The sequence below is a fragment of the Oncorhynchus clarkii genome, chromosome 7 (genome assembly GCF_045791955.1).
Source record: "Oncorhynchus clarkii lewisi isolate Uvic-CL-2024 chromosome 7, UVic_Ocla_1.0, whole genome shotgun sequence".
Taxonomy (NCBI): Eukaryota; Metazoa; Chordata; class Actinopteri; order Salmoniformes; family Salmonidae; genus Oncorhynchus; species Oncorhynchus clarkii.
The window spans coordinates 57572467-57599656 of NC_092153.1; the positions used below are offsets into that span (position 1 = coordinate 57572467).

The window sequence follows — 27190 nt, forward strand, 5'->3', positions numbered from 1 at the left end:
GACGACTGGCTGTGTATGCTTGTTTTCTTATGCTTTATCCTTGTTCGGTCAGCGGGTCGTTGTTTGTGGCAGGATATAAATTGAATTGATTTATATTATGAATGTGTAATTTAAACAAAGAGAACACAATGCCTTGGGCAGAGTATGTCAATATTTTCCCTATAATCGCTCAAATACATTAACAAGTCCATCAGTGCGGGACGCCTCTTGACAGCACCAGGTTGAGAAAGTGAATGATCGAGCATGCGCAGTTGAGGTTCGTGCCATATTGGAACGAGGCAGAGGACAGGAGAAAGACGGGGGTAACGTTTTAAATTTACTTGGAAGAACTAGGAAAAGGTGAGATTCACGTACGTGGACAAAATACTTACCTATTATTTATTATGTACTATTTTCAGCTGCCTTGGTGGCTCCCGTGTGTTTTTTCCTGGTGTCAAATAAGCTGTATTGTGCTCGACTGAGTAGGCAGCGCCATACCCATACTTGACATTTCAGTTGTTAACTTGCTCGTGGTCAGTGGAAACGGTGCATCAGTTTCGCGCGCCGGATCAATCTCCTCTCACTGACTTTAATATCCACGATCAACATTGTAAACCCGTCATAGGCAAGCCAGCTTTTGTTATTCTCTTTTCAATGTTGTCAATTAAATTTTACTCGAACACAATATAACATTGAAAGTTGGGGTGGCGCATTACGCCTTTGCCTGCAAGATTGTGTCAACAGTAGATTGCAATATTGCTGATGCTGACATAAACTATCCCTGAAAAGTCTGACTAGTTTTTTCTAGATTAGTGTTTTATCTGATGTTTGTTTAGCTTGCGATGTGTCATTGCAAACGGCCTGATGTAGTAACATCGTAAACATTTTAACATTGTAGTTAATACACAGTACAGTCTATTACACTGTTTCACTGTAGTCTATGGCTGGCTATATGTGACCAATGACATCCTTGAATGTGACCAATACTATATTGACTGCTTCTTACAGCCATTTTCGTAACCAAATATGAAGATATTATGTGTAGGCTGGCATTAGCATTTTTGTGCTGAGTTTGTCACGGTCAACCAACACCTTTTCTGAGATAAGAATATATCTTTCAGCTACTGGCGGGAACACCTGTCGCGAGGCAGAGGTTGCTAGGGTGCAATTTATAACCTCAAAAGTGCAGACTCCACACGCATTGCGATCACATCCCATGATCGTTTGATATTACTGCTTTGACAGGAAGGGGTTTTTCAGCTTGAGTTCAGGAGGGAGGGGGGAATGGGTGTATAATATGAGATGGAGAAAGAGGGAGATGGTGGACTTGGAACTGTATAAGTGTGTAATATGTGAAATCTAAAGGCCACTGAGTACCAGGCCCTAAACAGGCCCTCTACAGAGGTGTTTATTTAACATCCTGTCTTTTGTAACTTTTTCAGTTGGATCAAAGTGGTTATAGCTACTGCTAATACAGTCTCCTGGGTGGTGTTGGGAACACAGTGGGGGCATCATGAACCCCGAGACACAGGAATCTGGTGAGTCTCACAATGGTTGAATGGCAGAGGTGTATTCAGATGATATTTCTGTCTTTGTAAATAAGTTTGTGTGTGTCTTTCAAAAGGCGGCTCTGAACTGGAGTCTGACTTCAACTGGGATGAATATCTGGAGGAGAATGGAGTATTGGCGGTTCCACATCACGCCTTCAAACATGTATGTCTTATCACACTGCATCAGGGCCCATTTGCAGATATGGTACTTATATTTAGGGCCCAGAGTTTTTTGTGGTCATGGCCCAATTTATTGTATATCCACAAACACACCCTTCCCTCCCTCTCAGGTGGACCGTAGCCTGCAGACAGGGCTGGCTCCAGGGATGAGTTTGGAGGTGTGTGTGCGTTCGGAGCCTGACCAACCCTACTGGGTGGCCACCATCATCACCACCTGTGGCCAACTGCTGCTGCTGCGCTACGAGGGTTACCACGACGACCGACGAGCAGACTTCTGGTGTGACATCATGAACTCTGACCTCCACCCTCTGGGCTGGAGCAGACAGCACAGGCAACCAATGAGACCGCCTGAGGGTGAGTAGGGGGTGACATAGGGTTTGATGGAAATAGACATTTGTGTTGCTGTAGACCGGTTTGGCCCTGTATTCAAATAAATGCATTGGAAAACTTAAAACTTTTCATACAGGAATGTACTGGATATCGATGTACAAAATGTATAAATATGATGTGTGTTCAGGTGTCCGTGAGAAACATGCTGACTGGGAAGCTGTCCTAGAGGAGGCTCTGGCTCAGGGAGGGAGTGCACCAGCACACCTACTGGAGGGGGTGAGTCTGGGGGGAGGGAGGAGCGGGGAGGGTAGGGACACTAGGACCATAACTATAGTTGGGACCTATTCAACATTACTAATAATTTCAGAACAGCTTGATTGTTTAGTGTCAATAAATGTAAAAAAAAAAACAAAAAAAAAACTTCTCTGTCTGTATCCAGGCCCAGACAGGGGGAGACCTGTTCCCCTTGGGGTGTTGTGTGGAGCTGCAGGACAGTGTAGACCCAGGGGTGGCCTGGGGGGCCCAGGTGGAGGACAACATAGGGGGCCGGCTGTGTCTGCGCTACACTGGGACGGAGGGGCTCACTCAGTCACAGACCAGGCGCTGGGTATTCTACCTGGACCCCCTCTTACACCCACCTGGCTGGGCTGAGGAAAACCGCTTCTCTCTCACCCCACCTGCTGGTAAGGAACAGAACTGCCTTTGCACCTTGTGGCGCTGTTGACCAACCCTGGTTTTGGAAAACTACAGAGTAAACACAAATACACCTCAATCAATGAATCATCAAGATATTGTTGAATAAGATGTGTTAATGCTGGGCTGGTTGCCTGGTGACCACTGTTTATTGTGTGTTTATTTATTTATTTGTGTGTGTGTGTGTGTGTGTGTGTGTGTGTGTGTGTGTGTGTGTGTGTGTGTGTGTGTGTGTGTGTGTGTGTGTGTGTGTGTGTGTTGCAGTGCTTCGTGGTTTGCGCAGCCAGACAGAGTGGGAGGAGGTGAGAAAGAACATTAGACAGCCTAAAGAAGAAGCCATCAATGAAGACTTCTTTAAGGTATTTTCTCTCTCTCAATCTCTCTCTCTCTCTCTCTCTCTCTCTCTCTCTCTCTCTCTCTCTCTATCTCTCTCTATCTCTCTCTCTCTCTCTCTCTTTTCCCCCCACCCTCTTTCTGTGTCCCTCTCCCTCTGGCATATCTCCTGTGTGTGTGTGTTTGTAGGACAGGCCAGTCCTCTCTCCTCACTGCTTCTCTGAGGGGATGAAGTTAGAGGCAGTGGACCCCGCTGCCCCCTTCAACACCAGCCCAGCTACTGTCACCAAGGTAACGCTTACATGTCACCATAGTAACACCCTCACCTCATCCACACAGCATCCGTCTTCTCCTGATAAGTGTTTACCAATGACACAATTATCATATGGTAGGTTTCCCCTAGTTGTATGGGGCTGTAGCAGTGATGCCATCATTGTGTTCCCCAGGTGCTGAGCGACCAGTACTTCAGGGTGCAGATGGACAGCCTGCAGGGAGACAGTGAAGGGGCGGGGCCTGGCTTATCCTTACTCTGTCACTATGGGAGCACCGGAATCTTCCCTGCCCAATGGAGCCTTAAAAATGGGGTACCCCTCAGTCCCCCTCCAGGTAGGGCAGAATACACTCACCTCAGGCATTCTACTGGTCCAGTGAAATGGATCACAGAATTTACTGTGTCCCTGGGTATGTGGGTGTGTAGGTTACCAGGGCCAGAACTTTGACTGGGCGGATTACCTGAAACAGTGTGGAGCGGAAGGAGCGCCAGAGAGCTGTTTCCCCATGGTGAGACACACACAACCACACACACATGTTTGTTTTACTATCCTTTTTGGGAACAAACAGTTGATTCCCATTCAAAATCCTATTTTTCCCTAACCCTTATCCTAACCCAAAACCTAACCCTAACTGTAAAATTAACCCTGAGCCTAAAATAGCCTTTTTCATTGTCGGGACCAGTGAAATGTCCCCACTTGTACAAATGTTCCTTGTTTTACTATCCTTGTGAGGACTTCTGGTCCCTACAAGGATAGTTAAACCAAAAACACACACCACTCCAACTGATATGATGACAGGTGTTTTCTCCCCAGGGGCAGAGTGATCATGACTTTGTTGAGTCCATGAGGCTGGAGGCGGTGAATCCTGTCTCTCCTGAGCAAGTTCACGTGGCAACCGTAACCAGGGTCAGAGGTCAGCACATCTGGTTGCATCTGGAAGGTGAGAACAGAACAGCTGGAGGAGAGAGAAAAGGGCTGTGTTGGAGGGATGTAAGGTTTTGGGGGAGGGACAATAATGTTGTTGGGTGTCAATTTCACCTACCTGAATACTCAGTCTTATTATATATACAGTAACAGTCAAAAGTTTGGACACACCTACTCATTCAAGGGTTTTCCTTTATTTTCCTTTATTTTTGAAATAATACATATGGAATCATGTATGTAGTAACCAGAAAAGTGTTAAACAAATCAAAATACACTCAGCAAAAAAAGAAACGTCCTCTCACTGTCAACTGTGTTTATTTTCAGCAAACTTAACATGTGTAAGTATTTGTATGAACATAACACGATTCAACAACTGAGACATAAACTGAGCAAGTTCCACAGACATGTGACTAACAGAAATTGAATAATGTGTCCCTGAACAAAGGGGGGTGGGTCAAAATCAAAAGTAACAGTCAGTATCTGGTGTGGCCACCAGCTGCATTAAGTACTGCAGTGCGTCTCCTTCTCATGGACTGCACCAGATTTGCCAGTTCTTGCTGTGAGATGTTACCCCACTCTTTCACCAAGGCACCTGCAAGTTCCCGGACATTTCTGGAGGGAATGGCCCTAGCCCTCACCCTCCGATCCAACAGGTCCCAGACGTGCTCAGTGGGATTGAGATCCGGGCTGTTCGCTGGCCATGACAGAACACTGACATTCTTGTCTTGCAGGAAATCACGCACAGAACGAGCAGTATGGCTGGTGGCATTGTCATGCTGGAGGGTCATGTCAGGATGAGCCTGCAGGAAGGGTACCACATGAGGGAGGAGGATGTCTTCCCTGTAACGCACAGCGTTGAGATTGCCTCCAATGACAACAAGCTCAGTCCGATGATGCGGTGACACACCGCCCCAGACCATGACGGACCCTCCGAATCGATCCCGTCTCAGAGTACAGGCCTCGGTGTAACGCTCATTCCTTTGATGATAAACGCGAATCTGACCATCACCCTTGGTGAGACAAAACCGCGACTCGTCAGTGAAGAGCACTTTTTGCCAGTCTTGTCTGGTCCAGCAACGGTAGGTTTGTGCCCATAGGCGACGTTGTTGCCGGTGATGTCTGGTGAGGACCTGCCTTACAACAGGCCTACAAGCCCTCAGTCCAGCCTCTCTCAACCTATTGCTGACTGTCTGAGCACTGATGGAGGTATTGCGCATTCCTGATGTAACTCAGGCAGTTGTTAATGCCATCCTGTACCTGTCCTGCAGGTGTGATGCTCAGATGTACTGATCCTGTGCCGGTGTTGTTACACGTGGTGTGCCACTGCGAGGACAATCAGCTGTCCGTCCTGTCTCCCTGTAGCGCTGTCTTAGGCTTCTCACAGTACGGACATTGCAATTTTTTGCCCTGGCCACATCTGCAGTCCTCATGCCTCCTTGCAGCATGGGACCCTGGGCATCTTTCTTTTGGTGTATTTCAGAGTCAGTAGAAAGACCTCTTTAGTGTCCTAAGTTTTCATTACTGTGACCTTAATTGCCTACCGTCTGTAAGCTATTAGTGTCTTAACGAACGTTCCACAGGTACATGTTCATTAATTGTTTATGGTTCATTGAACAAGCTCTGGAAACAGTGTTTAAACCTTTTACAATGATGATCTATGAAGTTATTTAGATTTTTATGAATTATCTTTGAAAGACAGTGTTCTGAAAAGGGGACGTTTCTTTTTTTGCTGAGTTTATATTTTAGATTCTTCAAAGTAACCACCCTTTGCCTTGATGACAGCTTTGCACACTCTTGGCATTCTCTCAACCAGCTTCATGCGGAATGCTTTTCCAACAGTCTTGAAGGAGTTCCCACATATGCTGAGCACTTGTTGGCTGCTTTTCCTTCACTCTGCAGTCCAACTAATCCCAAACCATCTCAATTGGGTTGAGGTCAGGTGATTGTGGAGGCCAGGTCATCTGATGCAGCACTCCATCACTCTCCTTCTTGGTCAAATAGCCGTCATACAGCCTGGAGGTGTGTTTTGGATCATTATCCTGTTGAAAAACAAATTACAGTCCCACTAAGCTCAAACAAGATGTGATGGCGTATTGCTGAAGAATTCTGTGGTAGCCATGCTGGTTAAGTGTGCCTTGAATTCTAAATAAATCACAGACAGTGTCACCAGCAAAGCACCATCACATCTCCTCCTCCATGCTTCATGGTGGAAACCGCACATGCAGAGATAATCCGTTCACCTACTCTGCGTCTCACAAAGACACGGCGGGTGCAACCAAAAATCCACAATTCGGACTCATCAGACCAAAGGACAGATTTCCACCGGTCTAATGTCCATTGCTTTTGTTTCTTGGCCCAAGCAAGTCTCTTCTTCTTGGTGTCCTTTAGTAGTGCTTTCTTTGTAGCAATTCGACCATGAAGGCCTGATTCACGCAGTCTCCTCTAAACAGTTGATGTTGAGATGTGTTTGTTACTTGAACTCTGTGAAGCATTTATTTGGGCTGCAATTTCTGAGGTGCAGTTAACTCTAATGAACTTATCCTCTACAGCAGAGGTAACTCTTGTGTCTTCCTTTCCTGTGGTTGTCCTCATGAGAGCCAGTTTCATCATAGCGCTTGATGGTTTTTGCGATTGCACTTGAAGAAACTTTTAAAGTTCTTGAAATTTTCCATAGTGACTGACCTTCATGTCTTAAAGTAATGATGGTCTGTCATTTCTCTTTGCTTATTTGAGCTTTTCTTGCCATAATATGGACTTGGTCTTTTACCAAATAGGGCTATCTTCTGTATACCACCACTACAACACAACTGATTGTGTCAAATACATTAAGAAGGAAAGAAATTCCACAAATTAACTTTTAACAAGGCACACCTGTTAATTGAAATGCATTCCAGGTGACTACCTCATGAAGCTGGTTGAGAGAATGCCAAGCTTGTGCAAAGCTGTCATCAAGGCAACGGGTGGCTACTTTGAAGAATATAAAATATATTTGGATTTGTTTAACACTTTTTTTGGTTACTACATGATTCCATATGTGTTATTTCATAGTTTTGATGTCTTCACTATTATTCTACAGTATAGAACATAGTACAAATTAAGAAAAACCCTTGAATGAGTGGGTGTGTCCAAATCTGTTTTACTGGTACTTTACATATTCTATTCAGCCACATGTTCAGCCACTCATAAACTCCCCTCTGCTTTGTGTGTTCTTCTCAGGGTTGAAGCAGCCTCTCCCTGACATCATCACTCATGTGGACTCCCTGGACATCTTTCCAGTCAGTTGGTGTGAGAGTAATGGCTATCCCCTCCAACACCCCTACAAACCTAGAGGTCAGGCTCCAACAAGAACCTCCTGACCATTTTGGTGATTGGTCTATATCAGTGTTTTATCTGAAGGTTACTGGCATGTGTAGATGTTGACTTTTGTTCCTGTTCTGTTGCAGCTCAGAGGAAGAGCCATGTGACCGTGGTGCAACCAGAAAAGCAGTGAGCTTTGCAGACCTTGATTATTACAGAGAGCGAGAGATTAGAAATTAAAAAAGCTAAACTTCCCTCTACTGTTACCCAACTTTGTAACGTGTGTTATTTTATTTTTAACTGTATGTTTATTTTGGTTTGATCCGATTGCAGATCTCCACTTAAAGCCACGGCCCCTGATGCAGCGAGGCAGCAGGATCTGAACCAATCGGAGAACGGTGAGTGTAATTCCTTGTGAAAAATCATTTGTGCAAAAATAATGCGTATGAGAAAATCTTACATGTGTGTGTGACTGTCTATGTCAGCAGCTCAGGGTAACGGGAAGTACAGCTGCCCAAAGATCTATTTCAACCACCGCTGTTTCTCTGGCCCCTACCTGAACAAGGGCCGTATTGCTGAGCTGCCCCAGAGCATTGGCCCTGGCAACTGTGTCCTGGTGCTGAAAGAGGTGAACGAGAGAGCAGCACACCTCTACCAGCTCCTCTCTATCTTACACAGGCACAACTGTAGATGACAACTCATTGTTATCCCCATACAGATACATATTCTATTTCATTCTGTGGTGTATCCTACCATGTCATCTTCTATGGCTTTCTAACCCCCCTGTATCCTGTCCTGTGGTCCAGGTGTTGACTCTGCTGATCAGCTCGGCCTACAAGCCCAGCCAGGTGCTGAGGGAGCTGCAGCAGGACCCAGAGCTCAGGGGGCACGGCCAGGGAGAGACTCTGAAGGCCAAGTCAGTCTACCCACCACACTATAACACCATAATAATGCTACCTTAACCTCACTAGGGTACATGGGACGCTAGCGTACCACCTGGCCAACATCCAGTGAAATTGCAGAGCGCCAAATTCAAAACCAGAAATACGCATTATAAAAATTCATAAAACATACAAGTGTTATACATCGGTTTAAAGATTAACTTCTTGTTTATCCAACCACTGTGTCAGATTTCAAAAAGGCTTTACGGCGAAAACATACCATGCGATTATCTGAGAACAGCACCCAGCAGACAAATCATTACAAACAGTTACCAGCCAAGTAGAGGAGTTACACAAGTCAGAAATAGAGATAAAATTAATCACTTACCTTTGATGATCTTCATATGGTTGCACTCACAAGACTCCCATTTACTCAATAAATGTTAGTTTTGTTCGATAAAGTCCCTGTTTATATCCAAAAACCTCAGTTTTGTTAGCGCGTTTTGTTCAGGTATCCACAGGTTCAAACGCAGTCACAACAGGCAGACGAAAATTCCAAATAGTAAAGTGGCAGCTTCATTAAATAGTACTCATAAAACACCAGTCTCAACGTCAACAGTGAAGAGGCGACTCTGGGATGCTGGCCTTCTAGGCAGAGTTGCAAAGGAAAAGCCATATCTCAGACTGGCCAATAAAAATAAAAGATAGGCAAAAGAACACAGACACTGGATAGAGGAACTCTGCCTAGAAGTCCAGCATTCCGGCATCGCCTCTTCACTGTTGACATTGAGACTGGTGTTTTGTGGGTACTATTTAATGAAGCTGCCAGTTGAGGACTTGTGAGAGCTGGTGGTTCCTTTTAACATGAGTCTTCAATATTCCCAGGTAAGAAGTTTTAGGTTGTAGTTATTATAGGAATTATAGGACTATTTCTCTCTATAACATTTGTATTTCATATACCTTTGACTATTGGATGTTCGTATAGGCACTTTAGTATTGCCAGTGTAACAGTATAGCTTCCGTACCTCTCCTCGCTCCTACCTGGGCTCGAACCAGGAACAAAACGACAACAGCCACCCTCGAAGCAGCGTTACCCATGCAGAGCAAGGGGAACAACCACTCCAAGTCTCAGAGCGAGTGATGTTTGAAACAATATTAGCGCGCACCCCGCTAACTAGCTAGCCATTTCACATCACATTGTTACACCAGCCTAATCTCGGGAGTTGATAGGCTTGAAGTCATAAACAGCAGAGCTGCTGGCAAAACGCACAAAAGTGCTGTTTGAATGAATGCTTACGAGCTTGCTGGTGCCTACCATCGCTCAGTCAGACTGCTCTATCAAATCATAGACTTAATTATAACATAATAACACACAGAAATGCGAGCCTTAGGTCATTATTTTATTTTATTTATCCGTTATTTTACCAGGTAAATTGACTGAGAACACATTCTCATTTGCAGAAACGACCTGGGGAATAGTTACAGGGGAGAGGAGGGGGAGGAATGAGCCAATTGTATACTGGGGATTATTAGGTGACCGTGATGGTTTGAGGGTCAGATTGGGATTTTAGCCAGGACACCGGAGTTAACACCCCTACTCTTACGATAAGTGCCATGGGATCGTTAATGACCTCAGAGAGTCAGAACACCCGTTTAATGTCCCATCCGAAAGACGGCACCCTACGTTTATTCATTAATATGGTCGAATCCGGAAACTATCATCTCGAAAACAAGACGTTTATTCTTTCACTGAAATTCGGAACCATTACGTATTTTATCTAATGGGTGGCATCCATCAGTCTAAATATTCCTGATACATTGCACAACCTTCAATGTTATGTCATAATTAATGAGCTAGGCAATGAGCTAGGCGGCCCAAAAGGTTGCATATACCCTGACTCTGCGTGCAATGAACGCAAGAGAAGTGACACAATTTCACCTGGTTAATATTGCCTGCTAACCTGTATTTCTTTTAGCTAAATATGCAGGTTTAAAAATATATACTTCTGTGTATTGATTTTAAGAAAGGCATTGGTGTTTATGGTTAGGTACACGTTGGCGCAACAACAGTCCTTTTTTTGCGAATGCGCACTGCATCGATTATATGCAACGCAGGGCACGCTAGATAAACTAGTAATATCATCAACCATGTGTAGTTATAACTAGATTATGATTGATTAAGTTTAATGCTAGCTAGCAACATACCTTGGCTTCTTACTGCATTCGCGTAACAGGCGGGCTCCTCGTGAGGCAGGTGGTTAGAGCGTTGGACGAGTTAACCGTAAGGTTGCAAGATTGAATCCCTGAGCTGACAAGGTTAAAAATCTGTCGTTCTGCCCCTGAATAAGGCAGTTAAGCCCGTGTCTTTGGCTATGCCGAATTAAGTGATATGACATACTATTCTATAAAATAATTTCTCCGTAATTGATATTACCTGATTGAGCTAATCATGTAAATGTAATTAACTAGAGAGTCGGGCACCACAAAATGATATTTATAGAGCTGTTATCTTCCAAATAAACTCTTAAAGACCGAGGTAATATTTTACATCAATAGCAGTCAATATTAATTGTCATCTTAATTCAGTCTCATCTGAAAGTTGTAAATTCTTGGTTATTTGCACGAACCCTGGCTAACAAGTTGAATCAGCAATACAAAATTGGGTTTAATTATTTATTGACTAAATACCTAACTAATCACACAGAATTACACATACACATATTTAAATCATAACTTGATTACAAATTACGTCATAAAGGAAAACATCCCTAGTGGGCGGAACAGATATGACAGCTGGTGAGGAACAAAGGGCGAAGCTGTGCTATCGTAAATACAGTATCTTATGCCTTCTAAAATTACCGCCCATTTGGAAAAGGAAAATGCAATAAATATTTACTCTGAGCTGTGCTTCGGTAGGTTGGTGGTAGATGGAAGGCCGTGTTGCCCAACGAGTCCTTTGTCCTTTGAAGAATGTCTCTGCTGGTAAATTGAATATGTTGTAGTAACGTCGTTGTGTGGTAGACGGGATACTCTGTCTGTTCCTTCCTAACCCTCGTTTGCAGCTGCTGTTGCTAACTCAACGGCTAGGAGGTATCACTTCTGTAGTGAATAAGAGTTCAAAGTTCATACCATTCGCAACCAAAGCTCACACTGATGTTGGCTTCGTTCTGTTGTTATTATCTGAACCATTCTGACATTGGACTGTTGTCCTCGGAACAGGAGGTTATATTGTCGTCAAGGGCTTATATAGGAATGGAGAGGAAGGCGTGTTTGAAAAGTTTTATAGCCCATGTCCCTTCACAGGGGCGGGCCACTGATTGAGCAGAGCCCTAACCTTATGAAAACCCAAATCTCACATTTTAGAAGTTAAAATCACATTTAATCTCATCACGAATAATTTCATATTCAAACATTTAAATTGAACAACAATTCCATGTGAATCCGATAACTACAATGTACAGACTTTCCACTGTAGAGTTTGTCATCTTATCATTGATGAGAATGTCTCAGATGACAACCGAACCGACATTGAAAATAAGAATGTTCTTAACTGACTTGCCTAGTTAAATAAAGATTAAATCAAGGTGTAAAAAAAAATAAAACATCTGCAAAATCGCCGTCCAAAATGACCGATTTCCGATTGTTATGAAAACTTGAAATCGGCCCTAATTAATCAGCCATTCCGATTAATCGGTCGGATATGTGGTTTCCAGTTTGCATAAAGTCCAGTGTAGTTCTTTGAGGGCCGTTGTTCTATCGGCTTGAGGGGGAATATACACACCTGTGACTATAACCGAAGAGAAGTCTCTTGGGAGGTAATGCAGTCTGCATTTGATTGATTAACTACTCACACCATAAGTAGTTAATCATGAAACATACAACCCCGACTTCCTTCTTCCTGGAGAATTCTTTATTCCTGTCTGCTAGTTATATTGAGAACCCAGCTGGCTGTATGGACGGAGCCATGTTTCCGTAAAACAGTATGTTACAATCACTGATGTCTCTCTGGAAGGAGATCCTCGCCCCTAGCTTGTCTACTTTATTATCCAGAGACTGAACATTACCAAGTAACATATTCGGAAGCAGTAGATGGTGTGCATGCCTTCAGAGTCGGACGAGAATTCCACTCCGAATACGTTTTCTACGCCGGTGGTGTTTTGGAGCAGCCTCTGGAATAAGTTAAATTGCCTTGAGGGGTACGAACAAAGGATCCAATTCATGGTCGTAATGCTGGTGAATTACCACAGCCCTGATAACTAAAAGTTATGTAATAAATAAAAAAATGGGGGGGGGATAATAATGTAAAAAATAACACACAAAAAAAACAAAATACTGCAAAGTTGCTTAGGACCTAGAAGCAGAGCTGCCATATCTGTCAGGGCCATCTTGCCATTCCCCACCAAAGTGCCCCCTGAGCTCTGGGTCCTGCTGTAGCTCCCTCAGCACCTGGCTGGGCTTGTAGGCCGAGCTTATCAGCAGAGTCAACACCTGGACCACAGGACATGAGAGGATAACGGGTTACTAACATATTCAAAGATTGACATATTTTAATTAAAAACATTATTTTGATGAATTTATTCATACTATTTCATCCTTCCACAAGATCTAGTCCCAAGGCAAATCTAGGGTTGCTACTCAAGCCGGCTGGTCGTTTGTTCTATCGGTTCGGTTGCCAGAGATGCGACCCAGTCGTTCGTTCTAAATGTTCCATTGCCATACTGGCTGGAAACTTTCTTATCCCTTCCTTGCTAGCTAGCCAACTACGGCTAGGTGACGTCAAAAAGTACAGCCAGAATAACAGCAAAGTAGCTGCATTTGCATTTGTTTAAGCTGTTTTCTAGTGATATTTATTTGGACACATCCATAACAATGAGTTAATGAGGCTGATTTCACCTGGCATAGAAAATGTGCTCTCTCGTCAGGACACTGTTGTTCAGAGGACCTAGCCAACAACACAGCTCACACAATTTCTTCAAAATGAAGCTGTAAAGACTGCAAACTAGCAGCAGATAATTTTGTCTTACCTTTTTTCAACTGACATTTCTTTGTATATATCCACAAAAATGATGCCAACTGATTCATGAATTCAACTGGCTGAGAAACGCTGCCTGCCTGTCTGTCTCGTCCCGATTCCCGACGCGCTCATTACTATGGGACTGCTGGAGATCGAATATGAATATTGAAACAATGTTGCAAATGTCGGATAGACAAACAGCAAGGTTTGTACAAATCTACGCTGTTGAAAACTAAATGTTAGTCTAAAAGAAATCTGAGATAATGTCAAGAGGCTTTTTATAGTGGAGATGGAAATTATAAATTGCCTGGCTGGGCTGATGAGACAGTGGATTGCGCAGTCAGATGGAACAGAGTAAATAGGTATTTTAATGTCATAAGATTTAGCCGGTGGTAACTTGTAGAATAGACACCTGCTGGAATGCGCTTTTAACCAGTCAGCATTCAGGATTAGACCTACCTGTTGTATAATTGCTGTTTAGATTATAGTATTTACTGTACAGTATTGTGATAAAATGAGAAACCATACACAATTTATTTCTGTATGCTGTAGATTTGGTCTATTCTAGGTCGCTATGTATGCACCATAATGCCACTATATACAGTGCATGGCAAAGTATTCATCCCCCTTGGCGTTTTTCCTATTTTGTTGCATTGCAACCTGTAATTTAAATTGATTTTTATTTTGATTACATGTAATGGACATACACAAAATAGTCCAAATTGGTGAAGTGAAATAAAAATAAAAAACTTGTTTAAAAATTATTTTTTTAAACGGAAAAGTGGTGCGTGCATATGTATTCACCCCCTTTGCTATGAAGCCCCTAAATAAGATCTGTTGCAACCAATTACCTTTAGAAGTCACATAATTGGTTAAATAAAGTCCACCTGTGTGCAATCTAAGTGTCACATGATCTGTCACATGATCTCAGATTATATACACCTGTTCTGAAAGGCCCGAGAGTCTGCAACACCAGTAAGCAAGGGGCACCATAAAGACCAAGGAGCTCTACCAACAGGTCAGGGACAAAGTTGTGGAGAAGTACAAATCAGGGTTGGGTTATATAAAAATACCCGAAACTTTGAACATCCCACGGAGCACCATTAAATCCATTATTTAAAAAAAAAAATTAAAGAATATGGCACCACAACAAACCTGCCAAGAGAGGGCCGCCCACCAAAACTCATGGACCAGGCAAGGGATGCATTATTCAGAGAGGCAACAAAGAGACCAAAGATAACCCTGAAGGAGCTGCAAAGCTCCACAGCGTAGATTGGAGTATCTGTCCATAGGACCACTTTAAGCCGTAAACTCCACAGAGCTGGGCTTTACAAAAGAGTGGCCAGAAAAAAAGCCATTGCTTAAAGAAAAAAATACGCAAACACATTTGGTGTTTGCCAAAAGGCATGAGGGAGACTCCCCAAACATATGAAAGAAGGTACTCTGGTCAGATGAAACAAAAATTGAGCTTTTTGGCCATCAATGAAAATGCTATGTCTGGCACAAACCCAACACCTAACATCACCCCGAGAAAACCATCCCACAGTGAAGCATGGTGGTGGCAGCATCATGCTGTGGGGATGTTTTTCATCTGCAGGGATGGCAAAACTGGTCAGAATTGAAGGAATGATGGATGGCGCTAAATACAGGGAAATTATTGAGGGAAACCTGTTTTCAGTCTTCCAGAGATATGAGACTGGGATGGAGAATGACCCTAAGCATACTGCTAAAGCAACACTCGAGTGGTTTAAGGGGAAACATTTAAATGTCTTGGAATGGCCTAGTCAAAGCCCAGACCTCAATCCAATTGAGAATCTGTGGTATGACTTGAAGATTGCTGTACACCAGCGGAACCCATCCAACTTGAAGGAGCTGGAGCAGTTTTGCCTTGAAGAATGGGCAAAAATCCCAGTGGCTAGATGTGCCAAGCTTATAGAGACATACCCCAAGATACTTGCAGCTGTTGCTGCAAAAGGTGGCAATTGCTGCAAAAGGTGGCAATTATGCACGCTCAAGTTTTCCGTTTTTTTGTCTTATTTCTTGTTTGTTTCACAATAAAGAATATTTTGCATCTTCAAAGTGGTAGGCATGTTGTTTATATCAAATGATACAAATTCCAGGTTGTAAGGCAACAAAATAGGAAAAATACCAAGGGGGGGGGTGAATACTTTTGCAAGCCACTGCATGGTAGTAGTCGAGTGACACTGAGGATATACACACTCTCTGCTGCATAAACATCATACTGGAAGAGATGCTCCCTACCATATTGGTGTCTGACAGACAGTAATGGATCAGATTCTGCTCTGGACCATGTTGTGGTTTGAAGGTACAAAGGGAAGAGTTACCGGGCCACTGTGGGGATTGCCCGTACAGCTGACCAGGTGGCTGAGTTCTGCAGGAAGACGTGTGTGAGGCTGGAGTGCTGCCCCAACCTGATCGCACCTCACATGGTGCTGGAAGACTGCTCGGAGAACTGCTCCCTTCTCACCAAGACCAAATACAGTACGTGATACCAAACACGCACACACGCATACATACAGTACCAGTCAAAAGTTTGGACACCTAGGGTTTTTCTTTATTTTTTACTATTTTCTACATTGTAGAATAATAGTGAAGACATCAAAACTATGAACTAACACATATGGAATCATGTAGTATCCAAAAAAGTGTTAAACAAATCAAAATATATTTTTTAGGTTCTTCAAAGTAGCCACCCTTTGCATTGATGACAGCTTTGGACACTCTTGGCATTCTGTCAACTAGCTTCAACTGGAATGCTTTTCCAACAGTCTTGAAGGAGTTCCCACATATGCTGAGCACTTGTTGGCTGCTTTTCCTTCACTCTGCGGTCCAACTCTTCCCAAACCAGGTCATCTGATGCAGCACTCCATCACTCTCCTTCTTGGCCAAATAGCCCTTACACAGCCTGGAGGTGTGTTGGGTCATCGTCCCACTAAGCGCAAACCAGGTGGGATGGTGTATCGCTGCAGAATGCTGTGTTAGCCATGCTGGTTAAGTGTGCCTTGAATTCTAAATCAGCGACAGTGTCACCAGCAAAGTACCATCACACCTCCTCCATGCTTCACGGTGAGAATCACACATGCAGAGATCATCTGTTCACCTACTCTGCATCTCACAAAGACACAGCGGTTTCAACCAGAAATCTCAAATTTGGACTCATCAGACCAAAGGACAGATTTCCACCGGTCTAATGTCCATTCCTTGTGTTTCTTGGCCCAAGTAGGTCTATTCTTATTATTGGTGTCCTCTAATAGTGGTTTCTTTGCAGCAGTTTGACCATGAAGGCCTGATTCACGCAGTCTCCTGTGAACAGTTGATGTTGAGATGTGTCTGTTACTTGAACTCTGTGAAGCATTTATTTGGGCTGCAATTACTGAGGTGCAGTTAACTATAATGAACTTATCCTCTACAGCAGAGGTAACTCTGTGTCTTCCTTTCCTGTGGCGGTCCTCATAAGAGTGAGTTTCGTCATAGCGCTTGATGGTTTTTGCGACTGCTTTTAAAACTTAACGTTCTTGAAATTGTCCGTATTGACTGACCTTCATGTCTTAAAGTAATGATGGACTGTCGTTTCCCTTTGCTTATTTGAGCTGTTCTTGCCATAATATGGACTTGGTCTTTTACCAAATAGGGCTATCTTCTGTAAACCACCCCTAGCTTGTCACAATGCAACTGATTGGCTCAAACGCGTTAAGAAGGAAAGAAATTCCACAAATTAACTTTTAACATGGCACACCTGTTAATTGAAATGCATTCCAGGTGACTACCTCATTAAGCTGTTTGAGAGAATGCCAAGAGTGTGAAAAGCTGTCATCAAGGTAAAGGGTCGCTACTTTGAAGAATCTTAAATATAAAATATATTTTGATTTGTTTAACACTTTTTTTGGTTACTAAATAGTTTCCTTGGTGTATGTCTATGTGCCCTATAGCTCATTACTATGGTAAGCAGAAGACCAAGCGAATCAGCCTTCCCCTTGGTGGTTACACCAACCTGGAGAGCAGCACCAAGCAGGGGAGCAGGAGGAAGAAGAAAAAGCCCCTATTTGTCCTCAAGAAGAAACACCTGTCTACCTCTGTAGACAGCACCCCTGCTGGCTCCCCACTGGTACTGCACATTCTTACGTTCATCTCCTTCAACTGCCATTAACTTAATCATCACAGAGAAGCCAGAAGAGTTGCCCCTAACTATTGGTCCCGGGTCAGATGTTATCTAACGGTTAAGGTTAGGATTTGGGGTAGGTTGCAGAGAAATCTGATTATAGATCTGATGTTACGGGGAACTTTTATATGAAAGGAGCCAGTATTCAAACTAATCATAACTGTCCACATTTCTTCCACCCCAGGCTAGTGGAGAAGAGGAGGACCTGGATGAGGACTACTCTCTGAGTGAAGAGGACTCAGGCTCAGAGCCGCAGGATGACTATGAGGTATCAGAGAGGAAGTCCCAGCCCCCCTCTCCCTCCCCCTGTCCCACCCCTACAGAACCTCGCCCCCGGGACAGACCCCGTCGCCAGCGCAGGAAACCCGCCCGCTCACCCTCCTACTCAGACGATGAGAACGGGCCCACTTTACCTAAGGTAGTGGTGGTTACATAATTATGCACACAAATACACACACACACACACTGATCCTGGAACTATATACGTGTAACCTCCCCTTTGTGTGTGTTCTGTCTCAGAGTGGGCGGGTGGAGGTGCAGGAGAAGCTACATCTGGACAGCAGTCCTCTGGGCTGGAGCATCACTGATGTGACCCGTTTCATCAGAACTACTGACTGTGCCCCGCTGGCACGCATATTCAGGGACCAGGTAGGAGTGACGCACACACCAGGAAAAACACACACTCACATACACACACTCACAGTGTGGTAATTTTCTGAGCCATGTTGTTGTGCGTGTTGACAGGAGATAGATGGCCAGGCCCTGCTGTTGCTGAGCCTGCCCACAGTACAGGAGTGTATGGGGCTGAAGCTGGGCCCTGCCATCAAACTGTGCCACCTTATAGAGAGGGTTAAACTGACCTTTTACCAGCACTTTGCCAGCTGAGGTGTGTGTGTGTGTGTGTGTGTGTGTGTGTGTGTGTGTGTGTGTGTGTGTGTGTGTGTGTGTGTGTGTGTGTGTGTGTGTGTGTGTGTGTGTGTGTGTGTGTGTGTGTGTGTGTGTGTGTGTGTGTGTGTGTGTGTGTGTGTGTGTGTGTGTGGTTGGTCTCAAGCTCATTACTAAGCCATATCACATCCAGCGTTGTTGTAATGTACAGTATGTGCTGCTCCAGGATGGACACAGCTTATAGCCTCAGCTGTTCACCCTGGAATGTGACTGGATTCTGTATCGTTCAGGGATTTCATGTTTACAGTGCCTTCAGAAAGTATTCACACCCCTTGACTTATTATACATTTTGTTGTTACAGGCTGAATTCATAACGGATTAAATTGATTTATTTTCTCACCCATTTACACACAATACCCCATAATTACTAATTTACATAAGTATTTTCACCCCTTAGTCAATGTTAGAATCACCTTTGGCAGCGATTACAGCTGTGAGTATTTCTGGGTAAGTCTCTGGGTAAGTCTAAGGGTTTTCCACACCTGTATTGTTCAATATTTGTAAATGTTTTTTTATTTTATTCTTTGAGCTCTGTCAGGTTGGTTGTTGATCATTGCTAGATAGCCATTTTCAAGTCTTGCCATAGGTTTTCAGGCTCATTTAAGTCAAAATTGTAACTAGGCCACTCAAGCATTTCATGTCATCTTGGTAAGCAACTCCAGTGTATACAGTTGAAGTCGGAAGTTTACATACACCTTAGCCAAATACATTTAAACTCAGTTTTTCACAATTGCAGACATTTAATCCTAGTAACAATTCCCTGTCTTGGGTTAGTTAGGATCACCACTTTATTTTAAGAATGTGAAATGTCAGAATAATAGTAGAGAGAATGATTTACAGTGCCTTGCGAAAGTATTCGGCCCCCTTGAACTTTGCGACCTTTTGGCACATTTCAGGCTTCAAACATAAAGATATAAAACTGTATTTTTTTGTGAAGAATCAACAACAAGTGGGACACAATCATGAAGTGGAACGACATTTATATTTCAAACTTTTTTAACAAATCAAAAACTGAAAAATTGGGCGTGCAAAATTATTCAGCCCCCTTAAGTTAATACTTTGTAGCGCCACCTTTTGCTGCGATTACAGCTGTAAGTCGCTTGGGGTATGTCTCTATCAGTTTTGCACATCGAGAGACTAACATTTTTTCCCATTCCTCCTTGCAAAACAGCTCGAGCTCAGTGAGGTTGGATGGAGAGCATTTGTGAACAGCAGTTTTCAGTTCTTTCCACAGATTCTCGATTGGATTCAGGTCTGGATATGTTTATTTTTGAACCATTCCATTGTAGATTTTGCTTTATGTTTTGGATCATTGTCTTGTTGGAAGACAAATCTCCGTCCCAGTCTCAGGTCTTTTGCAGACTCCATCAGGTTTTCTTCCAGAATGGTCCTGTATTTGGCTCCATCCATCTTCCCATCCATTTTAACCATCTTCCCTGTCCCTGCTGAAGAAAAGCAGGCCCAAACCATGATGCTGCCACCACCATGTATGACAGTGGGGATGGTGTGTTCAGCTGTGTTGCTTTTACGCCAAACATAACGTTTTGCATTGTTGCCAAAAAGTTCAATTTTGGTTTCATCTGACCAGAGCACCTTCTTCCACATGTTTGGTGTGTCTCCCAGGTGGCTTGTGGCAAACTTTAAACGACACTTTTTATGGATATCTTTAAGAAATGGCTTTCTTCTTGCCACTCTTCCATAAAGGCCAGATTTGTGCAATATACGACTGATTGTTGTCCTATGGACAGAGTCTCCCACCTCAGCTGTAGATCTCTGCAGTTCATCCAGAGTGATCATGGGCCTCTTGGCTGCATCTCTGATCAGTCTTCTCCTTGTATGAGTTGAAAGTTTAGAGGGACGGCCAGGTCTTGGTAGATTTGCAGTGGTCTGATACTCCTTCCATTTCAATATTATCGCTTGCACAGTGCTCCTTGGGATGTTTAAAGCTTGGGAAATCTTTTTGTATCCAAATCCGGCTTTAAACTTCTTCACAACAGTATCTCGGACCTGCCTGGTGTGTTCCTTGTTCTTCATGATGCTCTCTGCGCTTTTGACGTACCTCTGAGACTATCACAGTGCAGGTGCATTTATACGGAGACTTGATTACACACAGGTGGATTGTATTTATCATCATTAGTCATTTAGGTCAACATTGGATCATTCAGAGATCCTCACTGAACTTCTGGAGAGAGTTTGCTGCACTGAAAGTAAAGGGGCTGAATAATTTTGCACGCCCAATTTTTCAGTTTTTGATTTGTTAAAAAAGTTTGAAATATCCAATAAATGTCGTTCCACTTCATGATTGTGTCCCACTTGTTGTTGATTCTTCACAAAAAAAAATACAGTTTTATATCGTTATGTTTGAAACCTGAAATGTGGCAAAAGGTCGCAAAGTTCAAGGGGGCCGAATACTTTCGCAAGGCACTGTATTTCAGCTTTTATTTCTTTCATCACATTCCCAGGGGGTCAGAAGTTTATATACACTCAATTAGTATTTGGTAGCATTGCCTTTAAATTGTTTAACTTGGGTCAAATGTTTCGGGTAGTCTTCCACAAGCTTCCCACAAAAAGTTGGGTGAATTTTGGCCTATTCCTCCTGACAGAGCTGGTGTAACTGAGTCAGGTTTGTAGGCCTCCTTGCTCGCACATGCTTTTTCAGTTCTGCCCACAGATGTTCTATGGGATTGAAGTCAGGGCTTTGTGATGGCCACTCCAATACCTTCACTTTGTTGTCCTTAAGACATTTTGCCACAACTACGCTTGGGGTCATTGTCCATTTGGAAGACCCATTTGCGATCAAGCTTTAACTTCCTGACTGATGTCTTGAGAAGTTGCTTCAATATATCCACATCATTTTACTCCCTCATGATGCCATCTATTTTGTGAAGTGCACCAGTCCCTCCTGCAGCAAAGCACCCCCACAACATGATGCTGCCACCCCCGTGGGTGGGATGGTGTTCTTCGACTTGCAAGCCTCCCCCTTTTTCCTCCAAACATAACGATGGTCATTATGGCCAAAGAGTTCTATTTTTGTTTCATCAGACCAGAGGACATTTCTCCAAAAAGTATGATCTTTGTTCCCATGTGCAGTTGCAAACTGTAGTCTGGCTTTTTTATGGCGGTTTTGGAGCAGTGGCTTCTTCCTTGCTGAGCGGTCTTTCAGGTTATGTCGATATAGGACTCATTTTACTGTGGATATAGATACTTTGTACCCGTTTCCTCCAGCATCTTCACAGGATCCTTTGCTGTTGTTCTGGGATTGATTTGCACTTTTCGCACCAAAGTACGTTCATCTCTAGGAGACAGAACACGTCTCCTTCCTGAGCGATATGACGGCTGTGTGGTCCCATGGTGTTTATATTTGCGTACTATTGTTTGTACAGATGAACGTGATACCTTCAGGCGTTTGGAAATTGCTCCCAATGAGGAACCAGACTTGTGGATGTCTACAATGTTTTTTCTGAGGTCTTGGCTGATTTTTTAAAATTTTCCCATGATGTCAAGCAAAGAGGCACTGAGTTTGAAGGTAGGCCTTGAAATACATCCACAGGTACACCTTGAAATATATCCACAGGTATACCTCCAATTGACGTCAATTAGCCTATCACAAGTTTTTAAAGCCATGACATCCTTTTCTGTAATTTTACAAGCTGTTTAAAGATTACAGTCAACTGAGTGTATGTAAACTTCTGACCCACTGGAATTGTGATACAGTGAATTATAAGTTAAATAATCTGTCTGTAAACAATTGTTGGAAAAGTTACCTGTGTCATGCACAAAGCAGATGTCCTAACCGACTTGCCAAAACTATAGTTTGCTAACAAGAAATTTGTGGAGCGGTTTAAATGAGTTTTAATGACTCCTACTGAAGTGTATGTAAACTTCCGACTTCAACTGTATATGGTCTTGTGTTTTAGGTTATTGTCCTGCTGAAAGGTGATTGTCTCCCAGTGTCTGTTGGATAGCAGACTAATCCATGTTTTCCTCTAGGGTTTTGCCTGTGCTTAGCTCAATTCCATTTATTTGTATCCCTAAAAATATGTCCTAGTCCTTGCCAATGACAAACATACCCATAACATGATGCAGACATCACTATGCTTGAAAATATGAAGAGTGGTGTGTTGTGTTGGATTTGACCCAAGCATAACGCTTTGTATTCAGAACAGTTAATTTCTTTGCCAATATTTTTGCAGTTTTACTTTCGTGCCTTATTGCAGACAGGGTGCATGTTTTGGAGTCTTTTAATTTTTTCTGTACAGGCTTTCTTCGTTTCACACTGTCATTTAGGTTAGTATTGTGGAGTAACTACAATGTTGTTTATCCATCCTCAGTTTTCTCCTATCACAGCCATTAAACTGTAACTGTTTTAAAGTCACCATTGGCCCATGGTGAAATCCCTGAGCAGTTTCCTTCCTCTCCGGCAATTGAGTTAGGAAGCACGCCTGTTCCTTTGTAGTGACTGGGTGTATTGATACACCATCCAAAGTGTAATTAATAACTTCAACATGCTCAAAGGGATATTCAATGTCTGCTCTTTTTTTTTTTTTTTTTTTTTTTACCCATCTACCAATATGTGCCCTTTGTGAGGCATTGGAAAACCTCCCTGGTTGAATATGTTTAAAATTCACTGCTCAACTGAGGGACCTTACAATTATCTGTATGTGTGGGGTAGAGAGATGAGGTAGTCTTTCAAATATGATGTTAAACACTTAATTGCACACAGTGTGAGTCAATGCAACTTATTATGTGACTTGATAAGCAAATGTGTACTCCTGAACTTATTGAGGCTTGCCATAACAAAGGGGTTGAATACTTAATGGCTCGAGACATTTCAGCATAAAATTTTACATATATATATTTTTTTATATCACCATGCACTACCAACTGAGCCTTACAGAACCACAACCCTGGCGGTGCAAAGCACCATGCTCTACCAACAGAGCCTTACAGAACCACAACCCTGGCGGTGCAAAGCACCATGCTCTACCAACTGAGCCTTACAGAACCACAAAGTCAAGGAGTGGTGTTAATACTTTCTGAAGGCACTGTATGTGTTTGTTTACCATTTGTTTGTGTACGATCAGATACATAGTGGAGGGGAATTGAAAAGCACAAGATAATTGTATGGAGTCATGATGGAATTATTTTTCATCCATCCATGATTGAGCTATTCAGGGTATAATGAACACCCAAAGTAAAGTATGCCAACGAAATACATCTGGATTCCTGTTTAGGTACTAGTTCACCCCTCATTGTGAAACAGTAAAATATGAATAATGTGAATAACAAACAGCACCTGATGTGGGGAGACACATTTGCACTATCACAGCTAGGTTTTTACATTGGTCTACAGGGCTATGTTATCAATTTGACCGACTTCTTCTTGAATATAAATAGCAGCTCAGACGTTTGGGTCTGGTTTCCAACACAGATTAAGCCTAGTCTAAAAAGCATGTTCAAAGAAGATTCTCCATTGAAAGTTGTTCTTAGTCCAGGATTAGTCTTAATCTCTGTGAAATCGGCCATTGGATTGTGATTCATTGCATTTTAAATGCATCCTATTAGATTATCAAGGGGTTAGGCTGTTCTTAACCTTTTGTCTTTATGATTGTCACTTTAGTTGTGTGTAGTATAGTAAGTCACTCGTTCTGTGGCCATGGGGTGTACGACAGCATTATAAGATGGTCCTAACAATTATTGACATCTCGGTTCATACAAATATTTTTATAGATTGTTGAGGACCTGTCTGTCCTCATTTTACCTCTTGTATATTGCAGCTTGATCAAAGTATAAACTTATGTTTTTACAGGTATTTCTAAAGATTAAATATAAATGATGCTCGGAAGCTTTCTGTAGATGGCTTTGAGTAGGCTAAAACATGTCTTTATTGTTTTGATTTATGTCATGTTTTTGAGGATAATATGATACACTAATGCTATATCTAAAAAATGAACTGTACTGAAGGCAAAGCTGAACAAGTATTGTTCAATGTAAAATTACATTTTTGTTAGTTCTGCATATGGTTCAGGTTGGTTTTGTTGAAAAACAAAATGTTGTGCCATGTTTGAGACATTCCCTGTTATTTACAGTGCCTTGCGAAAGTATTCGGCCCCCTTGAACTTTGCGACCTTTTGCCACATTTCAGGCTTCAAACATAAAGATATAAAACTGTATTTTTTTGTGAAGAATCAACAACAAGTGGGACACAATCATGAAGTGGAACAACATTTATTGGATATTTCAAACTTTTTTAACAAATCAAAAACTGAAAAATTGGGCGTGCAAAATTATTCAGCCCCCTTAAGTTAATACTTTGTAGCGCCACCTTTTGCTGCGATTACAGCTGTAAGTTGCTTGGGGTATGTCTCTATCAGTTTTGCACATTGAGAGATTTTTTTCCCATTCCTCCTTGCAAAACAGCTCGAGCTCAGTGAGGTTGGATGGAGAGCATTTGTGAACAGCAGTTTTCAGTTCTTTCCACAGATTCTCGATTGGATTCAGGGCTGGACTTTGACTTGGCCATTCTAACACCTGGATATGTTTATTTTTGAACCATTCCATTGTAGATTTTGCTTTATGTTTTGGATCATTGTCTTGTTGGAAGACAAATCTCCGTCCCAGTCTCAGGTCTTTTGCAGACTCCATCAGGTTTTCTTCCAGAATGGTCCTGTATTTGGCTCCATCCATCTTCCCATCAATTTTAACCATCTTCCCTGTCCCTGCTGAAGAAAAGCAGGCCCAAACCATGATGCTGCCACCACCATGTTTGACAGTGGGGGTGGTGTGTTCAGCTGTGTTGCTTTTACGCCAAACATAACGTTTTGCATTGTTGCCAAAAAGTTCAATTTTGGTTTCATCTGACCAGAGCACCTTCTTCCACATGTTTGGTGTGTCTCCCATGTGGCTTGTGGCAAACTTAAACGACACTTTTTATGGATATCTTTAAGAAATGGCTTTCTTTTTGCCACTCTTCCATAAAGGCCAGATTTGTGCAATATACGACTGATTGTTGTCCTATGGACAGAGTCTCCCACCTCAGCTGTAGATCTCTGCAGTTCATCCAGAGTGATCATGGGCCTCTTGGCTGCATCTCTGATCAGTCTTCTCCTTGTATGAGCTGAAAGTTTAGAGGGACGGCCAGGTCTTGGTAGATTTGCAGTGGTCTGATACTCCTTCCATTTCAATATTATTGCTTGCACAGTGCTCCTTGGGATGTTTAAAGCTTGGGAAATCTTTTTGTATCCAAATCCGGCTTTAAACGTCTTCACAACAGTATCTCGGACCTGCCTGGTGTGTTCCTTGTTCTTCATGATGCTCTCTGCGCTTTTAACGGACCTCTGAGACTATCACAGTGCAGGTGCATTTATACGGAGACTTGATTACACACAGGTGGATTGTATTTATCATCATTAGTCATTTAGGTCAACATTGGATCATTCAGAGATCCTCACTGAACTTCTGGAGAGAGTTTGCTGCACTGAAAGTAAAGGGGCTGAATAATTTTGCACGCCCAATTTTTCAGTTTTTGATTTGTTAAAAAAGTTTGAAATATCCAATAAATGTTGTTCATCTTCATGATTGTGTCCCACTTGTTGTTGATTCTTCACAAAAAAATACAGTTTTATATCTTTATGTCTGAAGCCTGAAATGTGGCAAAAGGTCGCAAAGTTCAAGGGGGCCGAATACTTTCGCAAGGCACTGTATGTATCTGTTTTCACATTCCACATCAGCTTGGTTTTTCCATTCAGGGCTGTCATTCTCATTCACTATACACTATATCGATTACACTAGATTTTACATAACCTGTTGCTCATGTTGAATATAAGTGTTGGCCGTTGATGTAAACTAAAGGAATTTCTCATGAAACAATCCAAAATGTAAATGGTTATTATTGGTTTGTGGATGTTTCCAATGCGAATATGTTTACAGAATGATCATTATTAAAGTTATTGCTTTTGAAACTCATAAAATGATAAACTGATTTTCTTATATTTCCTGTATTGTGTCATTTGTTTAATCCCAGGAAGCTATCTTCACTGAATGATCTCATTCATATTTAGTAAAGCTAGGATCCACCTTTGAAAACCATTGCCTAGCAGCCCTGAGAATGATAACATGAGTATATTGTATTGGCTTTCAAATGTCTAGAGGGAGATGTAAGGTGGAGACAGCCTTCTGTAGCTCCAGCTGCTCTCTCCATGATTCACAATGTTAATTAAAGATCCTACTAGGTTTTATATGGAACTTCTGTCAGCCCCCCCCCCCCCCCTTTTTTTTCTGAAGAGGAACAGATTAATGACAGAACAGAGGAAGGAAGGGGAGGGAATGAGACATACCTCTGTTGCCATGTAAGTTGTTTCTCTGCCCATGTTATTTGTTTTTCAATTGAATGATTGTGGTATGGACATATGCATGGTAAAGTGTGGCTCTGTTTGACTGTAGGGTCTCTTCTATCCATTGATGAGTGTAAGGGTTAGATTGGTTCCTTAGGTTGTTATTGTTGAGGATAGAAAGATGCCTTGATCTCATTTCAATTGTGGCCTAGTGACAGGAGAAAAGGAGGAGGGCCATGACAGAATGTTGTCATAGTGGAGGAGGAGTTGAGTTGTAGA

General features: G+C 42.5%; 1 protein-coding gene across 1 annotated transcript; it reads left to right on the forward strand.

Annotated features, from left to right (window-relative positions):
• Positions 1 to 268: 268 nt before the first annotated feature.
• Positions 269 to 18537, forward strand: LOC139414350 (scm-like with four MBT domains protein 1). The gene is made up of 21 exons (XM_071162267.1): positions 269 to 350; positions 1422 to 1517; positions 1604 to 1692; positions 1820 to 2063; positions 2227 to 2315; positions 2479 to 2722; positions 2997 to 3091; positions 3255 to 3356; positions 3512 to 3671; positions 3763 to 3845; positions 4151 to 4277; positions 7478 to 7591; positions 7705 to 7747; positions 7892 to 7956; positions 8044 to 8186; positions 8365 to 8474; positions 15780 to 15955; positions 17404 to 17579; positions 17818 to 18051; positions 18153 to 18281; positions 18378 to 18537. The coding sequence occupies exons 2-21, from the start codon at positions 1493 to 1495 to the stop codon at positions 18516 to 18518; spliced, it is 2589 nt and encodes an 862-aa protein (XP_071018368.1). The 5' UTR covers positions 269 to 350; positions 1422 to 1492; the 3' UTR covers positions 18519 to 18537.
• Positions 18538 to 27190: the final 8653 nt, after the last annotated feature.